Below are 16,057 nucleotides of genomic sequence, written 5' to 3'. Positions count from 1 at the left end.
GTGGCCCAAAAAGTGGTTCCATTTATTTGTAACTACTTAAAGACGAAATAATGTTTAAGGTCTTTAAAGTCTTAAACCTTTTCTCTTTCAGGTACAAGCGACCCATATGTGAAATTTAAACTGAACAAAAAGACTCTTTACAAAAGTAAAGTTGTTTACAAGAACCTGAATCCAGTGTGGGATGAGAACTTTGTATTACCCATTCAAAACCTCAATCACAAACTCCATGTTAAGGTACAGTGATTATCGCGCTTATGAAACATGTTGAAACGTTGCTTACATCTACAATACTTTGAATCTTGGCGGGTTGTGTTGCCTTTGTTCCTATCTGGGACAGGCTCTGTCATAAAATGAAATGCCTTTCTTTTCAATTGAATATTATTATGCATCTGAGAAATTGTCTGCTGTGATGCCGATCGGTGAAAACTTTATAAAACAGTAATTCAGTAGGGTTCTGACCTCATTTTGTACTTTACTGTGCTTTAGACGTTCAGTAAAGAGATTTCACTTACAGAGGTGTCCCAGCGCTGGGTAACAATGCCAATAACAAAGGTCGTAGGGCCATATGTATCAAGCCAAATTGAATTCGCAAACGCCGAAATTCGCATTTGTGAATGCAATTTGGACTAATGGTATGCATCAAGCCAATCTGCTTGAAAAATAAGGAATTGCAAAATAGCGATTCCTTATCTTGCGATTGCATTTTGCGATTCCTTAAATGCAATGTAAGAAGCCAAAAAAATTAGCAAATTGGCTTTAAGGAATCGCAAATTAGTTGCAAATTCCTTCCTAAATGCATATTTTTACAATTTTCTAAGTGCCATGTGACGCAATACATGCCCTTAGGGCATGTATGTGCGTCACATGTGCACCCATGCCGATTTCAGAGGTGAAACAGGGTGTCCTTTGGACACCCCTGCACCCTTGAAAATATTCACAATTTGCGATTAGCAAATTGCGATTAGCAAATTTCCCCTTCATTCCTATGGGCCTCCTGGCCCATAGAAATGAATGGGAAATTATTCCTTAATTGCGATTAGCAATTTGCTAAACGCAATTAAGGAATTTTCAGAAATCGCTAAAAAGAAGCTGATTTCTACATACATACCATTTTGCGATTTATAAATAGCGATTCCTTAAAAATCGCTATTTAGGAATCGCAAAACGGAATGTTGATACATATCAGCCCTGTTATTTAACGCTTTGGCAAAGTATAGGATGGGTTAAATAACTCAATATTTGTTACATTTTGGCAGGTCAAACCTGCCAAAATGTAATGGGAGACGAGCATAGAGTACGATGTGTACCTAGGCCCACCCCAAGACTTACCTGGACAGACCCTCCCACCAGTTAAGGCCCTCTTAGACAGTATCTGTGCCTGAGGCTTACCCGCCTCTCTGCTGCTGCTCTCTCTCCTTTCTCCTTTCTCTCTGCCCTCCCCTTAATCTCTTTTCTCTCACTCTTAGGCCTTTTCTGAGCCGCATTTTGTCTTCTTAGTACCACTTTCGCTCTTCCCCTTCCCCATTTTTTTGCTTCCTTCCCCCTCCCCCGTTTTTAGCCTCTTGTGCCACTTTCTATCTTCGCTTTTGTTCTTTGTGCCTTTGTTCCCTCGTTTCTAGCCTCTGGCACTCCCTCATGCACCTCTTCCCACGCTCCATACCTGCTCTCCTTTCCATCTCTCTTCCAATGCTGCTAATCCCGTCTTCTGCCCTGTGCTTCCCCACTTCCAGGGCCTTCTAAATGGCAACTGCGGAGTGCTAAAGGTCAGTCCATCTGCACTGATATACCTGGCCTGTGCTCTGTGCCAGGAATCCTGATCAGCCCCCACCACTACACCACTAAACTCTTTTGCAAAGAGCAAGAAAGAAAATAGAGAACCAACCATGATGCCGATACCAAAGCCACCCACAAGGCCTCACTCAAACACTATCATCAAAGGCTAGGGGATCAGGGATGCTTATAGGTCCAGCATTAACCCCGTATAAGTAGGGGTGCACATCCGTGCATCAGCAACACTACCTCGCATCCGGACAAATGCCTCACAACACACCAAACCAGCACCTCAACAACCACTCGCATGCATGCTTCTCAACACTTGCTCGCTCAGCAAACACATCACCGAGGTCTGGAATCTCCTAAGCAGTAGCACCAGACCTTCTCTTCTTCACGGAAACCTGGCTCAACCCCGTGTCAGCACCCAACATCACTGTGGCTATCCCAACAAGTTACAAGATCGTATAACATGACTGCCTTTACAAGCCAGGAGGAGCACTTGCAATCCACGGACATCACGGAACTCATGTATTTGAGACTATAAACCAATGGCTGCTTTCCCCTTAATGGCACCCTCGCATATCTACCCCCAGGACCAGGACTTCGTTTTATTCGTTTGCTTCACCATTAACTCTAAGGACTTCATACCAGTTGGTGACCTCAACTTCTGTCTCTAAGACCCAATGGACCCCTGCTCTACAGCCCTCCTTGAAAGCATGGACAACATTGGAATCACCCAGCTCATTACAGGCCCTACACACATCGCAGAATACACCCTGGATCCAATCTTCACCACCAGACACAGGATTGCATACAACTCCGTCCCTCCACTCACATGGATCAACCACTTAATCATACCCTTCTAAATCGCTGCCTCGCATCCTTCTTCATTGAAAAAACCACTATGTTGTAAGTCTTGCGCATGCGCACTCGGAAGACGCACAACGTAGTGTTTTTTTTAATATAGAAGGACGCGAGGGGAGCTGGAAGGAGAACGGCCGGGCAGGGGAGGCAGCAGAAACACAGGTAAGTGCCTTCTTTTTATCATTTTAAAGCATTTGGGAGGGGCAGAGAGCGGCTAACTCCGCTCCGCCACGGAAGTGGATTTTTGCCTACCTCCGTATTCGCCACAGAGCGCAGAGTAGGCAAATCTCCACAAACTCCGCTGGCAGAGCGGAGAGGAGTTACCCGCCCAGGGTTACTTATAAGTTCCATTGTTTCAAAAAGGTATGAATTTTCACTAGACAGAGTCTAATGAAGAGAATATGAGGCTGGTCGATCTAATATTCACAGGATAGGACAGGAGTCCACTCCTTTTGGAACTGGGGCCCCTCACACACCCGATTGAGTGTCATGCCTTATCATTGCGCTTGCTCCTCTTTGGGCCGGTGCTGCAATGCGTAACGAACACCCAGAAAGAGGCTCTGAGATCTTTTATTCCAAAGTCATAATGTGAAGTGAGGGTGTAGGGCCGTGAGGTGAAGATGAATGTGATGATGTGCAAAGTGCGTTGGGTAGTGTAATTAACATAGACTCCATAGTACTCTAAAGCAAGTTTTAATAAGTGAGTCTGCCTGTCTAGTTAAAAACTATAATCACTAACCTAAGAGACCGTGTTCTCTGGTCGTTCTACCAAATCAAATATCAACATGTTTCTTGCCTGATGGGTCAATTGGCAATTCGTCAGGACCTAAGAAATGATATTAATCATCTACACAATGGTTGGAATACTGATTAGCAGCAGTTACTGCCATGTCAAAGGCTTTTTACTTATTTAACTTTAGCCGCACTGCACAGCATTGTGGACGCAGTGCAGCATTGCGAAAAACCATTCAAAATGCCAAGAGATCACAAAGATGACATGGGCAAGTTGCAGCCATTGTGTTTCCCAGCTGTATTGTTGGGTGGGACATCCGGCTGCAGGTATGGTCAAAGTTGAAGCAAGTCTCCCTCGGCCACATAACGTTCAGGAGACTTCCTAGAACTTTGTGAAGTAGGAAACTTCATGAATCCTCCTAACTACAGGAAATGAATGAAATGTTCCTTGTCACCTCCAAATTTAATCTTCAGAAAAGCACATTTGTGTTCCCTTTTTTACCGGTAATATCGATGACATTTCTGTGGAATTATGTGGAAAGTGTTGGTACTAGTTTTAAAGGCGGCATTGGACTGTATTGTGTTTCTCTCTAGAGGTCTCAGTGGTGTCCGGTGTCCAGTGCCGAGTGCATGAAGACCCGTCGGGAGAAATATGTCCAGCTTATTTTGCATACTATTTTATAGTTGTTCATGGTAAAAGAATGAACATATAAGGGGCGAAGGAAAGGTACCAGTCAAAGACTTTATAGACACACACACACACATGACTTGCCCAAGAGGGGACGGCAAAATCTAGCTAAAGGAGGCTGGGAATGGTGAATGACAGTGACTCAGGGAAGTTTGCTGGTAAATCTCAGACATTAAGCAATGCACAACATTTTTAATAAACTAAGTTTCTATTATTCTTAAATATGCACATTGCTATTTGTTTTTCACTTTTTTTTTTTTTTTTTTTAACTATTCTGTGATACGACTCAGTTGTATGCGGTCGTATGGCTGTGCAGGAATGGGTGGCAGCATCTGTTCCCTTGAAGTTAAAAGGAAACAAATGTTTCACGAAATGATTTGCCCTTTTTCCACCGGACATGCTTAAGCTTTCCGAGTTTACAGAAAATATTACCTCTGACTCCATGGTGACAGGCACAAAATCCGATTTGTATTATGAAGAATGTTTTAGCTAATGGAACTCAGAGCTTCCAGTTACAAGAAGTAAGTGCTACAACATCTGTGCCTGGAGTGCACGAGCTTTTCAGTGTTTTTTTTTTTTTTTATATTGCCAGACCCAACATTTCCAGCAGATAGGAGATCTTGCATAGTTCGGACTTTCTCACTAACAGTAAGTGAAAGTTCTTGTCAGGGTCTAAATACGGCCTTGCCCAGAAGCTGGATTTAACATTTTTTTTATTTTCTTTCTGTTTAAAACGGAGCCATTATCACTTTCTTCCAAATTTACCCTAAGGGTTGAAGACCGATGTTGTTTGCTGAATGCATTTCCTTACATTTAATTAGAGGAGACCCTCAATCACAAATTACAATCTGTTTTTCAAATAAACTTATTTGAGGAAAGTGTATATATTTGTGAAGTGCATTCACCAAAAGAGGCATCTCGACACTTTGAACTCCGAGATAGAAACCGATTGTGGCAAACAGAATTATCCAAACAGGTAGGTCTTACAAAGCATACCATTGGAGATGTGCACTAAGATATCATCACTGCCATAGCAAAGAGACTCCCCAATGGCATGGAGGCCACAACTGACGAAGACAAATGACCACTGAACCAGTCTGTTGTGCTATTTTCTTCACATAGAAGACCCAAAAGCAAGAGCTTTCACTGTGACCCTGATTAATTGTTGTTAAACAGGGTAAAACGGTTTGCTCTGCATTGCATTCTGGGACTCTTGAATTCTGGGAGTCTTGTGAGCCCGCTAACAAGCAGCACACAAAACGCTCCTCTCCAGGCAGCTGCTGGAGGGCTCCTCCAGAGTCAGAGAATGCAATGCAGTGCAGAAACGTTTGGGAGTTCAGTAAAGTCTCAGATTACAAACAGGGACTAGAACTATTGGACCCTGATTTTGGGGTGACGTCCTGAGATACTACGTTTCTGTTACGAACCACAGAAGATAATACAATAGATTCCACTTGGTACATTGAGTCCAGATGAAGTTCCGTGGGTCAAAGTCAACAAAACGCTTTGGCTAATGACCATTTTTACTCCTTATATCAATCAAGTGAAATAATGGACTAAAATATATGACTTTGACTCCATATCTGGTGCATTTTCCATTTCCCAAATAAACGAGCGGAGTTGAGACGGAGCAGCGTTAGTGGTTTGAAGTGCCACGTCGGATAGACCTGCACTCCACAGGCTGGCCCGCTCTCTCCCTTTGAACGCACAGCCTTAGAAAACCTGTGTGGCCCCCATCCAGTGACCCATCCATGGGCCGGGTCCAGGGACGTCCTGGTGGGCCACGAGCTGCAGCCCCCCCCTCCTTCTCTCCTCTTACATCACTACATTCATCAGTGCCGGGGGAGGCAAATGATATGCAAAGTGCCCACCAAGAACATTCAAACTACAGTACCCCCTGCCCGGTGTTGCTGCCTCCGGGGAGGTGGCGCTGGAGGCTCAGGGCTGCTTTGCACCATATAAGCCCCCACGGGTCATTAGCAAGCAGGTGTGGCTGGACTCTTTTGCAGACCAGGCCTTCACGTGCCAGGGACCGATTAAGTAAGATCCTGTCTGCTCTCCACCACAAATCAGGTGGGGTGGTCCTGGGCCATATAAGCAACAAAAGTCCTCAGCCTTACCAACTGTTCTGAGCTATTTGGGCCTAAGCCCCCTTTGAATGCCTCCATCATCCCGAATTGCCCCTCAAGTCACGTGCCGCAGAAGTATCTGCGATCATGGACCTCCGGTGTTTCGTCTCAGAGTTGCGGTGGACATTCAGAGCAGCTTCGAGATCTAGGGGCCAAAGCTGTTGGGCTACCGGTCAGTGAGTCCCATTAACCCTAGCAGTGTGGCATTTGATAGAACCTCAGATTTTGCATCTTGGTGGCCTACCACTCACTGACATCATCGGATAGCCCGCTAACCTATCCTAGGGTACACTGTGCTGGACATATCAATATGGACTCTCCTGAGGCAGGGCTGTTGGACCTTGGATTAGGGACAAACATGGGCCCGAACCGCACGGAGGTGGGGCTCATCGGGAGGGACTTTGGATCAGCTCTTGCTCACGCCACGCCTGAACTTACTGCCCCACCACACTCACCCCACGGTTCCCTGAGCCCGTACACGCAGAGTGATGGCTACATCGAAAGCGACAAAAGACTGTTCAGTCCGTGATTTGTTGCTAAAAGGGACTGGGAAGCCCAGCAGGAGAAGATGGCGACAAGTGAATTGAAGCACCCCGGTGGGGGAGATGGAGCTGAGGGCACTGTGACGCGCGAGTTCCTGGAGTCACTCTGTTCCCTGTGCAGCTCGAGGATCTGCAGACAGTGGTAAAGGATCTGACGTGGGAGCTAAGGGAAGCATGCCGAAACAATGATGACGTAGGCTAAAAAGGGGTGGCTCTTGAAGAGGGAGCTGCGGCTAGAGATCAAGAAAAAGAAGCCCTCCAGCAGGAAATCATCCATCCCCAGCATCCATCTCCAGGACCAACAAATTGACTGGCAGGCCCATGCCGAAGACTTAAAAAACTGGTCCAGAAGAAACAATGTCCGCATCCGGGGAGTCCCTTCAGGCGCTGAGGGCATGGACCTCTAAGGATATGTCCAGGCTCCATTCAGCACTATTCTGGGTGGCACCGTGACAAACAACATGAAAATAGATTGGTGTCACCGGGTTGATCCCTCCAGGGCCCCCCTCATCCACCAGCAGACATCCTGGTCTGCATTCACAACTTCATAGAGAAAGAAGCAATACTTTAATTTTGCGGTCTTTCGCCGCAGCTATTCCAGGATGTTGCAGCCACCACCTTGCAGAAACAAAACGAATTTTGCCCTGTCACCAATCACCTACACTCTAAAGGTATTGCATACTCTTGGGCCATTCATTTTGCCTTATCCTTCAGTTAGACAGCAAAACATACCAACTACGTTCCCTGTGTGAAGTTTGCAGGGTTCACTGCCTGGACACCCAAGGCCCAAGATCCCGGATGGACCCCAGTGGAAAACAGAACCCCAGGCAAGGACCGCCTCCAGGCTAGAAGAGGCCTGCAGCTCGACCGGCACAGCCTGACCTGGCCACCATAGCCAAAGAAAGGTTTGAGGCATGAGGTCCTGTGCTGAGAGTTGAATGTACTGGATACGATTAGTGAGCGAAGGGGGGCAGAGCATAGCCTTTCCCTGATGTCTCGCTCTTCTTTGGCTGGCCTCACCAATTTGAACCTTCCTCCGATGATGGACTCTATTGTCTTTAAAACCTGTTAATGTTACTTGTTTGGGTTATGGAATGATGTATGGGAATTCCCCTTCCGACGGTCCACACCAGAACAAAGCAGTACATCAATGGGCTACCAAGAACTTTCCTCGACAGCTGGGCCCCAGTGTCTCTCCCAGCCTGTCCAGTGAGTCACAAGCCCACTGCCATTTAGCCTCTCTCTCGTCTCTAGGCCATGGAGATTAAGGTACGAGGCCTTAGCAATCCTGTTAAGAGGGCCGCGGTCCTCTCTTTATTAGAATATTCACAAGGGGACATATGCCTGATCCAGGAGACAAACTTGCTTCCCCAAGACACACACAGAATTGAAATCAAGAGATTTCCACAGCAATGGTGGTCATCAGGGAAAGGGAAAAAAGTGGTGTAGCTATCCTTCTCTCTAAGCGCTTCCCCAAGGTGGTCCAAGGCCCATTTCTCGGGGTCAAAGGCTGATTACTGGTCCCCGATTGCAACTTGGCGCACTCCATTTCACTGTAGCCTCACTGTATGCCCCAAACAAGCAACATGAAAATGTCAAAACTGATTCCCTAGCAAAAGTACTCCATTCCACAGACTCAGCAATTCTGGTGGGCATAGATTTCAACATAGTGATGAATGCGGAACAGTACTGCTCGGGGCAGAGGACGGGGCACACGGGGCTCTTTCCCCTTAGGTGTTAGCTTGGCGTGCCGACTGTGTGCTGCGTGATGTTTGGCGCTCGCAACATCCCGACGAATGCAACTACACTTTTTTCTCTGTAGCCCATGTGACACAGGTCAGCCATTAACACTAGAAAAGAGAACGCCCTGTTGTGAATCACTGGGTGGAAAAAAACATGAACCCTCGGACATTAGATGGATCATTTTTAGAAAAGGTCAAAGATCAGAAGAGAGGTGGTAACAAAGATAGTAGAAGAAAGATGAGAGAACAATGGTTCATAGTTAAGTTCAATACAATTAGAAGGGGTCTAAATAGGAGAGAAGATTGGGAGAAAATCATTGTTGGATGAAGGTTATAATCTCACCCCGGGGACTTGGGTACTGAGATGTTGATAACTGAACCAGTACCAAAGGACACCATCTGTTTATTCTTAAATAGAGTCTGGTGGCCCGCAACTCTAGATACACAGTTAGACTGTATAGATACAATGAGCGAGGTATGGGTGTTTCACATCACTTCGTATAGTTGCATCATCCTAAGTGTATATTTGATTCCCAAAAACTTCTACTCGTTGCTAGGTACAGTGAACCGATCCATGTTATTTGGATCTATGTAGCTCAACCCAGCACAACATCATGCCTTGATTGATGACTATGTATTGTGTTAGTATGGGTATTAGAACTACGTCTTCTATCCATATATTTAGAGATATAGCACAAAAAAAAATATATAGCTCCTGTAACAACTGGTTTTTATACACTTTTTCCCAGTACAGAGTTGGGAAGTACTGCAGTCGAGTTTAAGATTCTATTCGGTCTATATATATGGCCATTGTAGCCACCTCGCAGGTCGACAGAGATTATGGTGACCCACGAGTGGAAATTAGCTTACACATGGGATGTTATACAGATATCAAAGAACAAGGACAAAATAGAATCAGTTCACATCTTTAAAACCTGTGTATATAGATGCAGAAGTGTGCCTGTTATAAGGATTAGTCCTATTCTTCACAAATCACTTTACTAGACATTTAAATATGGCCACTAGACATGCGCGGTGGCACCTTTTAGAGAAAGCCAGAAGGACGTGATGCTTCACGCCAACTGGAAGGAATAGGAAGAGAGTATGGGTGCAAATATTGATTCTAACTTGGACGCAGACTCGCTATCATTAAGGTAGGACTTTGGGAGATTGATATTACTAGATGCGCCAAGTTAACGAACAAGATGGGATTCTAACGAGGGTGCTTGGAAATGTTATCTCTATGGGGGCCTATAAAGAAAAATGCAGCCACTCAAGATGGGAGAGTGGAGTAAGATTTTAGACTGGCTTCCCGCTAAAATCATTGTATCTTTATAGTAGTATCCTGGCATCCTTTAGATGTTAATTCTAATATTTGCAATATTAGGAGCCCCTTTGACTCCAGATGGTAGGTGAAGTCAACTCCAAGATAGTAAGACTTCTAGAACCTATAATTATACCGTAATTTAAAATAGGCCATGTTATGTGTTATTTTTCTTCTGCAGTAACTAAATTACCAGTTACTGTTTGCCAAATCTAAACTGGATATGTGACCTGGAAGATAAGGATGCATTGTTGTTGTTTGGCAGCTCAGACCAGGAGAACTAGTTTCCCTGCTGCTAAACTAAAAGAGAGAAAAAGAAAATATGAAAAATACCTCTGTTGTAAACGAATCTAGGACCCTATTTAAATATACCCGATTTATGCCCTTATGCGGTTATATAAAATCATATCCTTATAAAGGCATAAGAATCATACCCATATTAAGTCATAGCCAATGCAGTCCAAATACGGCAAGGCTACTCCCATAGACTCCTAGAAAGCACAACGTGTTCTTAAACAAACCAAGCCTCCAGCAGCCCGGGAATTCCCACTGCTTCTGTATTAATTTGTCCTAAAACTCCTGGAGTCCTGAAAGAACTGCGAGTTCTTAGTGACGTCTTATGTCCAACCTTACGTCAAACTCGGCACCTTCCAGGTATAAATATACCAGCATCTGCCCTAGCAAAACACACAGTGGTTTGGAGCAGATCGGCTATTTACTTGTCCGACGCCCTGCTGTAGTGAGTGCCAAAGGAAGCCGACCCTCCCATTGACGCACTGAGAGAGACGTTGTCTTTTCTCCTGCCGAGAAATCCAGCGTTTCCCTGTCACCCTTGCGGGTTGCTGGGAGATCGAGTCCTGAGAGAGAGATACAAGACCTCCTTCATTCTATATCCAAGGTACGGAGCTGATTAGACCCTTAAGAGAATTCTGGATTTAGATTCTTGGCAGAAACTACCTTAACTCAAACTATAGCTCACTTACTCCTTCCATGTACTAGGCTTAGGTTAGGTACACCGGGGTAGGCGTATCTTCGAAGCACCAGTTGAGTATTGTATTTTATCCATTTTAAGTACCGTATGGCTTAGAAACCATACCATGCTTTTACAGTACTATTTTACAGTACTCCTTTTACTGTACGCACTTTACTTCATGACAAGTATTGCAATTGTAGCAATTCACTTCTGTTGCATGAGAAAGAAGACTGCTCAATAAATAACCTCTTTTATTGAAAACGCCCGTCTCTCTATTACTCTGCACTTCTGGTGAAACTAAGCATGCACGATTGACTGAGTGAAATAGCGATCTATTGTTTCCGCGACTCTGGAGATATACTCCTTGTTCTAGGGGAGCAAAGTTGTCATGTTTATGCGGTTGTCAGAAACTAATCCCTTCTTGTAAATTCGAGAAAGTTTCTAGTGACCTCTGAGCTAGCTGGCATTCATAAATAAGTCTAACATATTCAATAGAGACCTAGTCGACCTAAGTCCTACGTCTAAACTATCGTTTATGTTATTCCAATGCGTGGAGCCTATTGGGAATATAGGAACTACACTACACCTCCTTTGACATTGTTTGGAAGGTAAGAAACATAGTAACTCCCGCTTAAATAAAGGCTAGAAACTTAATGAGTCCAATTCATGCCATTAAGAAATAATTCCTTATTTTCTTTTATACCAGAGTGATTTCTGTGATCAACAAACTACGTTGTACGCACTTACATTGTTAAATCATGATACACTACACCAATAGTGGAGAGTGTTGTAATTTCCCTTGGTCTTCCCTTTTTTCTCTTCCCGGTTTGAGATAATGTATGAATGAGGATGGAAGGAAGGCTTCGATGAGGTACGCAAGTGTATTGAAACGTATCGGTCTTTAAGCGGGAGGACTCTGGTGAAAGCCACCAAGGGTAGATATAAAACGCAAAGTGATTATTGTTTTAATATTCAATGTATTGAGAGATTCTCACTTTTATCTTTTGTTTAAGAAAAGTATGGGACGATGTAATTGGAATACATGGAGAGGAGGTATAGGGGATTGAGAGTGGAGAAACTAAAATTCCTGTCCTATAAATCTTCTCTCCTATATAGATTACAAATTGTTATATACTTGTTGGAGAAACAGTTCTCCTAAAATTTGTGTCCTGAAGAAGGTGGCTTTTAATTAAGTGATGCTCCACCGAAACGCATTGACGCTAACTAAGTTGGAATTCAACTACAAGATTTTCTGGGAAGGAATCAATTAAAACACCTACCAGTATATGAGCTTGATGTTTGATGTTGGATCAATCCATACAACAGTTAGTTTTTAGGGCTCGGCCTACGCATCACGAAGTGGGCGGAGCTTCGAGCTCCTAATGTTAAAGAGAAAAAAAAGGTATCTCTAGGGCTCTGGCCAGACACATTCCTTAGTGTTTTCTGGCATCTGCCTAGTGATTCGTCTTCGCTGTGCTGTTTTTTTAATAGCGTTGACCTGATAGGCTATAAGTAATTTACGCGTGCCCGATGTGGCATATTCTGTGCGCGAACGAGCACGGCCAAGTGATTAATCTTAATTAGGAGCTGTCAGAGTGCCCGTGTAATGCAATCCAGATGGTGCGAGCGCGTTCACCATTGCATTGCATGTATCATGCGCGCGTTTAACATTTACCTTTCGCGCACGGCAGTCCATTCAAGTTTACTCGGCTAATTTCAATGTTTGAATAGCTGAAATGCTTTTACCGAAATTTAAAATGTTTGTTTGGAATAAAAGGTTTACAGTTTTCAGCTAGCTTGCACCTCCTTGTTTGAACACGGAATGTAAAGCGAGTTTGTTTTAGAGCACTGATGTGAGGTGATACTTCAGGGTCGACGTGGTGGGTGCTTCGGGCTGGCTTGCCAGTTTGTTTATTTAAGTGGCTGACATGGTAAGTGGAATAACGAGGGAAGAACACGGTACCAGCTGTATATTTGACTGTCACTCTTAGCTGCGATAAAAATAAGTGGGAAAGTGCAATTTCGGATGATATTGAACATTCAACTCATTTCAACGGGTGGTGAGTTCAGTAAGAGGTAAAGAGTGCGATTTTCATGGCGGTGCAGAGTGGCGGTGCAGAGTGGCGGTGCAGAGTGGCAGTGCAGAGTGGTGGTGCAGAGTGGCGGTGCAGAGTGGCGGTGCGGTGGTGCAGAGTGGCGGTGCAGAGTGGCGGTGCGGTGGTGCAGAGTGGCGGTGCAGAGTGGCGGTGCAGAGTGGCGGTGCAGAGTGGCGGTGCAGAGTGGCGGCGCAGAGTGGCGGCGCAGAGTGGCGGCGCAGAGTGGCGGCGCAGAGTGGCGGCGCAGAGTGGCGGCGCAGAGTGCAGAGTGGTGGTGCAGAGTGGTGGTGCAGAGTGGCGGTGCAGAGTGGCAGTGCAGAGTGGCAGTGCAGAGTGGCAGTGCAGAGTGGCAGTGCAGAGTGGCGGTGCAGAGTGGCGGTGCAGAGTGGCGGTGCAGAGTGGCGGTGCAGAGTGGCGGTGCAGAGTGGCGGTGCAGAGTGGCGGTGCAGAGTGGCGGTGCAGAGTGGCGGTGCAGAGTGGCGGTGCAGAGTGGCGGTGCAGAGTGGCGGTGCAGAGTGGCGGTGCGGTGGTGCAGAGTGGCAGTGCAGAGTGGCAGAGTGGCGGTGCAGAGTGGCGGTGCAGTGGTGCAGAGTGGCGGCGAGTGCAGAGTGGCGGCGAGTGCAGAGTGGCGGCGAGTGCAGAGTGGCGGCGAGTGCAGAGTGGCGGCGAGTGCAGAGTGGCGGCGAGTGCAGAGTGGCGGCGAGTGCAGAGTGGCGGCGAGTGCAGAGTGGCGGCGAGTGCAGAGTGGCGGCGAGTGCAGAGTGGCAGCGAGTGCAGAGTGGCAGCGAGTGCAGAGTGGCAGCGAGTGCAGAGTGGCAGCGAGTGCAGAGTGACAGCGAGTGCAGAGTGACTGCAGAGACAGTCTGTAAGGGTGCAGGGTGCACATTGTGTGAGTGTGCAGAATGAGTGTGCAGGGTAAACAGTGTGTGACTATGCAGGGTGACATTGGGAGTGTGCGGGTGAGCAGTGTATGAATGTGTAGGGGCAGTGTGTGAGTGTGCAGAAAACACCACACACACATACACCACACACACATAACGCACACACAAACCACACACCTCAGTCTCTCAACACCACACACTTGTCACCACTCAACACAACACACTCACCACCACACTCACTCCCCAGGCTCACCCCCACAGACTCACCACCACACACTCACCAGCACACAGAAAACAACACACACAACAACACACCCCCAGCCGTCAATGAATGCTTTCACCATGCACAAACACCAACAACCATCATCCATCTGTGCACGCTTTTACCAAGCACACACCCACCAGCCATCAGTGCACCCTTCCACCAGGCACACACACCTCCAGCCGGCAGTGCACTTTTCCACCAAGCAATCGCAGTATGGTACACTTTACTTTTAAACATATTCATATAAAGCACAGCATGCCACCATTGGTAAAATTACAATTCAACCAACATACTTCCACTGCACACCACATGCACACACTCCATAACACATGGCAAAAAGACATTGGCATTTACAATGCCATTAGCTCAAACTCCAATAAATCCGAGCCCGATTGCATTTCTAATGCTTGTTTACTGTGTAATTGGGGTCTCCTATTTTGATTTATTTAATTTTCATTTGTAGGTTTGTGAATCAATTGCGCCGGATTTTAATGTAAAGTGAACAATGTAAAGTGCACACTATATCTGATTAAATACTGCATGCCATGTTTGAATTGTACAAAAAATAGTTCACATGATTTTATGCCTAATATTTATTTTTTCTTGTGCTTTTCAAAAAGAAACAAAAACAACTCTGAGTAACAATAAGGTTTTACGAAATTAAATGATCTTTAAGCGCTATATTTCTAGTCCGGTGGTATGTTTATCAAGGGGTTACATTACAGTGTTTTTGCATTATAGTAAATATTGCTGATGAGTGGGAAGTGAGTGAATTTATGAGTCCAATAAAAGTGTACTACCAAAGGGATGCCGCTTTTCTCTACTAAGGAGTGGGATGGTGCCAATAGTATGCAAATTAGGCCTGAGCGCATTAATAATACAGCTCCATGTCAGTTGCACAGAGCTCCTGTGTTCAAATGTAAGCATAAGAAGCTCACAAGGTGACTCTGGGCTGTTGGCCCATCCACACTGGGGCAGTGAGGGCAGCTTGGAAATGAGTAAAGAAGCCCTAGGTTAGCATAATAGGGTTGTTCACAAAGAGATACAGTGGTTTGGGCAGACCACCATCTTGGCGATTGCAATTTTGTCTGTCATGGATAGCGATGGCTAATTCCAAAATGGCACTCTGTCCTCAAGCTAGATCAGCATTTTCTCCTAATTTTCATGCCAAACCTTTTACAAGTTCCTACTAAATTCCTAATCCCTAAGTATTTAACTGCCACATCAGACCAGCACAGTGGATACTCAGGCTGGCCTTGCCCATGCCCCGCATCAAGGAGATAACAACAGACGTTGACTAATTCATTGATATTTTGGGTAGTTCCCCATATCTGACAAACTTTCGAAGGATGGGAGATAAATTGGTGGCAGTATTTTCGATGTAAAGTGTGACATCATCCACATACATAGAGAAAATTATGCATCTAAAAGTATAGTTGAGCCCACAAAATGAGTAATGCTGTTGCAGACAGGCTGATAAGTGCTCTATAGCTATCGCGAATAATAACAGGGACAGCTGGCACCCTTGTCAAGTTCCACGTGACACCAGAAACAGGTTGACCACGTCATTTACTGGTAGGCATACAATGGGATCCGTATAGAGCAGCTGGGTTCGCAGCCCGAATTGTTGGCTAACACCAAGGCTGGCCACAAGCTAAAGAGATACTCCCATTCAAGCAAATCAAATGGTTTAGCTATGTCCAATAAAATGCAGCAGGCTGCAGCTCTGGTTTAAGGTATGTAGTGGGGCAAACATTGTCCAAAGATTGTGGGCAGTTGAGTCCCCAGTGACAAAGTCCGACTGGTCTGGCCAGACACTAGTCTGCATCATAGGGGCCAAACTGGTATGCGATCAATCTGGCCAGTGTTTTATTGTCCACATTGATCATAAAGAGGGGTCTATAAAAGTCACACATTCCGGGATTCTTATCTGGTCTAAGTATAATAACAATAAGAGCCTCCCGTAGGGATGGGAAGAGTTGAGCAACCCAAAAGGCCTCCTCATAGATCGCAAGTTAGTGATGTGCCAGCATCTGGGCATACTCCTT

The 16,057-nt window shown here is 45.5% G+C and overlaps 1 protein-coding gene across 3 annotated transcripts in view; it reads left to right on the top strand.

The window, feature by feature from the left end:
* Positions 1-16,057, top strand: part of MCTP2 (multiple C2 and transmembrane domain containing 2) — an 895,323-nt gene that overhangs the window by 416,126 nt on the left and 463,140 nt on the right. For all 3 annotated transcript variants that reach the window (XM_078683148.1, XM_078683146.1, XM_078683147.1), the window contains one exon: positions 92-234. In XM_078683148.1, coding sequence (XP_078539274.1) covers positions 92-234 — 143 coding nt within the window. The remainder of the gene's footprint in view (positions 1-91; positions 235-16,057) is intronic.

This window comes from Lissotriton helveticus, chromosome 3_1 (genome assembly GCF_964261635.1).
Source record: "Lissotriton helveticus chromosome 3_1, aLisHel1.1, whole genome shotgun sequence".
In the NCBI taxonomy this organism is placed as follows: domain Eukaryota; kingdom Metazoa; phylum Chordata; class Amphibia; order Caudata; family Salamandridae; genus Lissotriton; species Lissotriton helveticus.
The sequence above is the reverse complement of the archived record's forward strand: the minus strand, read 5'-3'. Positions and strand labels throughout refer to the sequence as shown.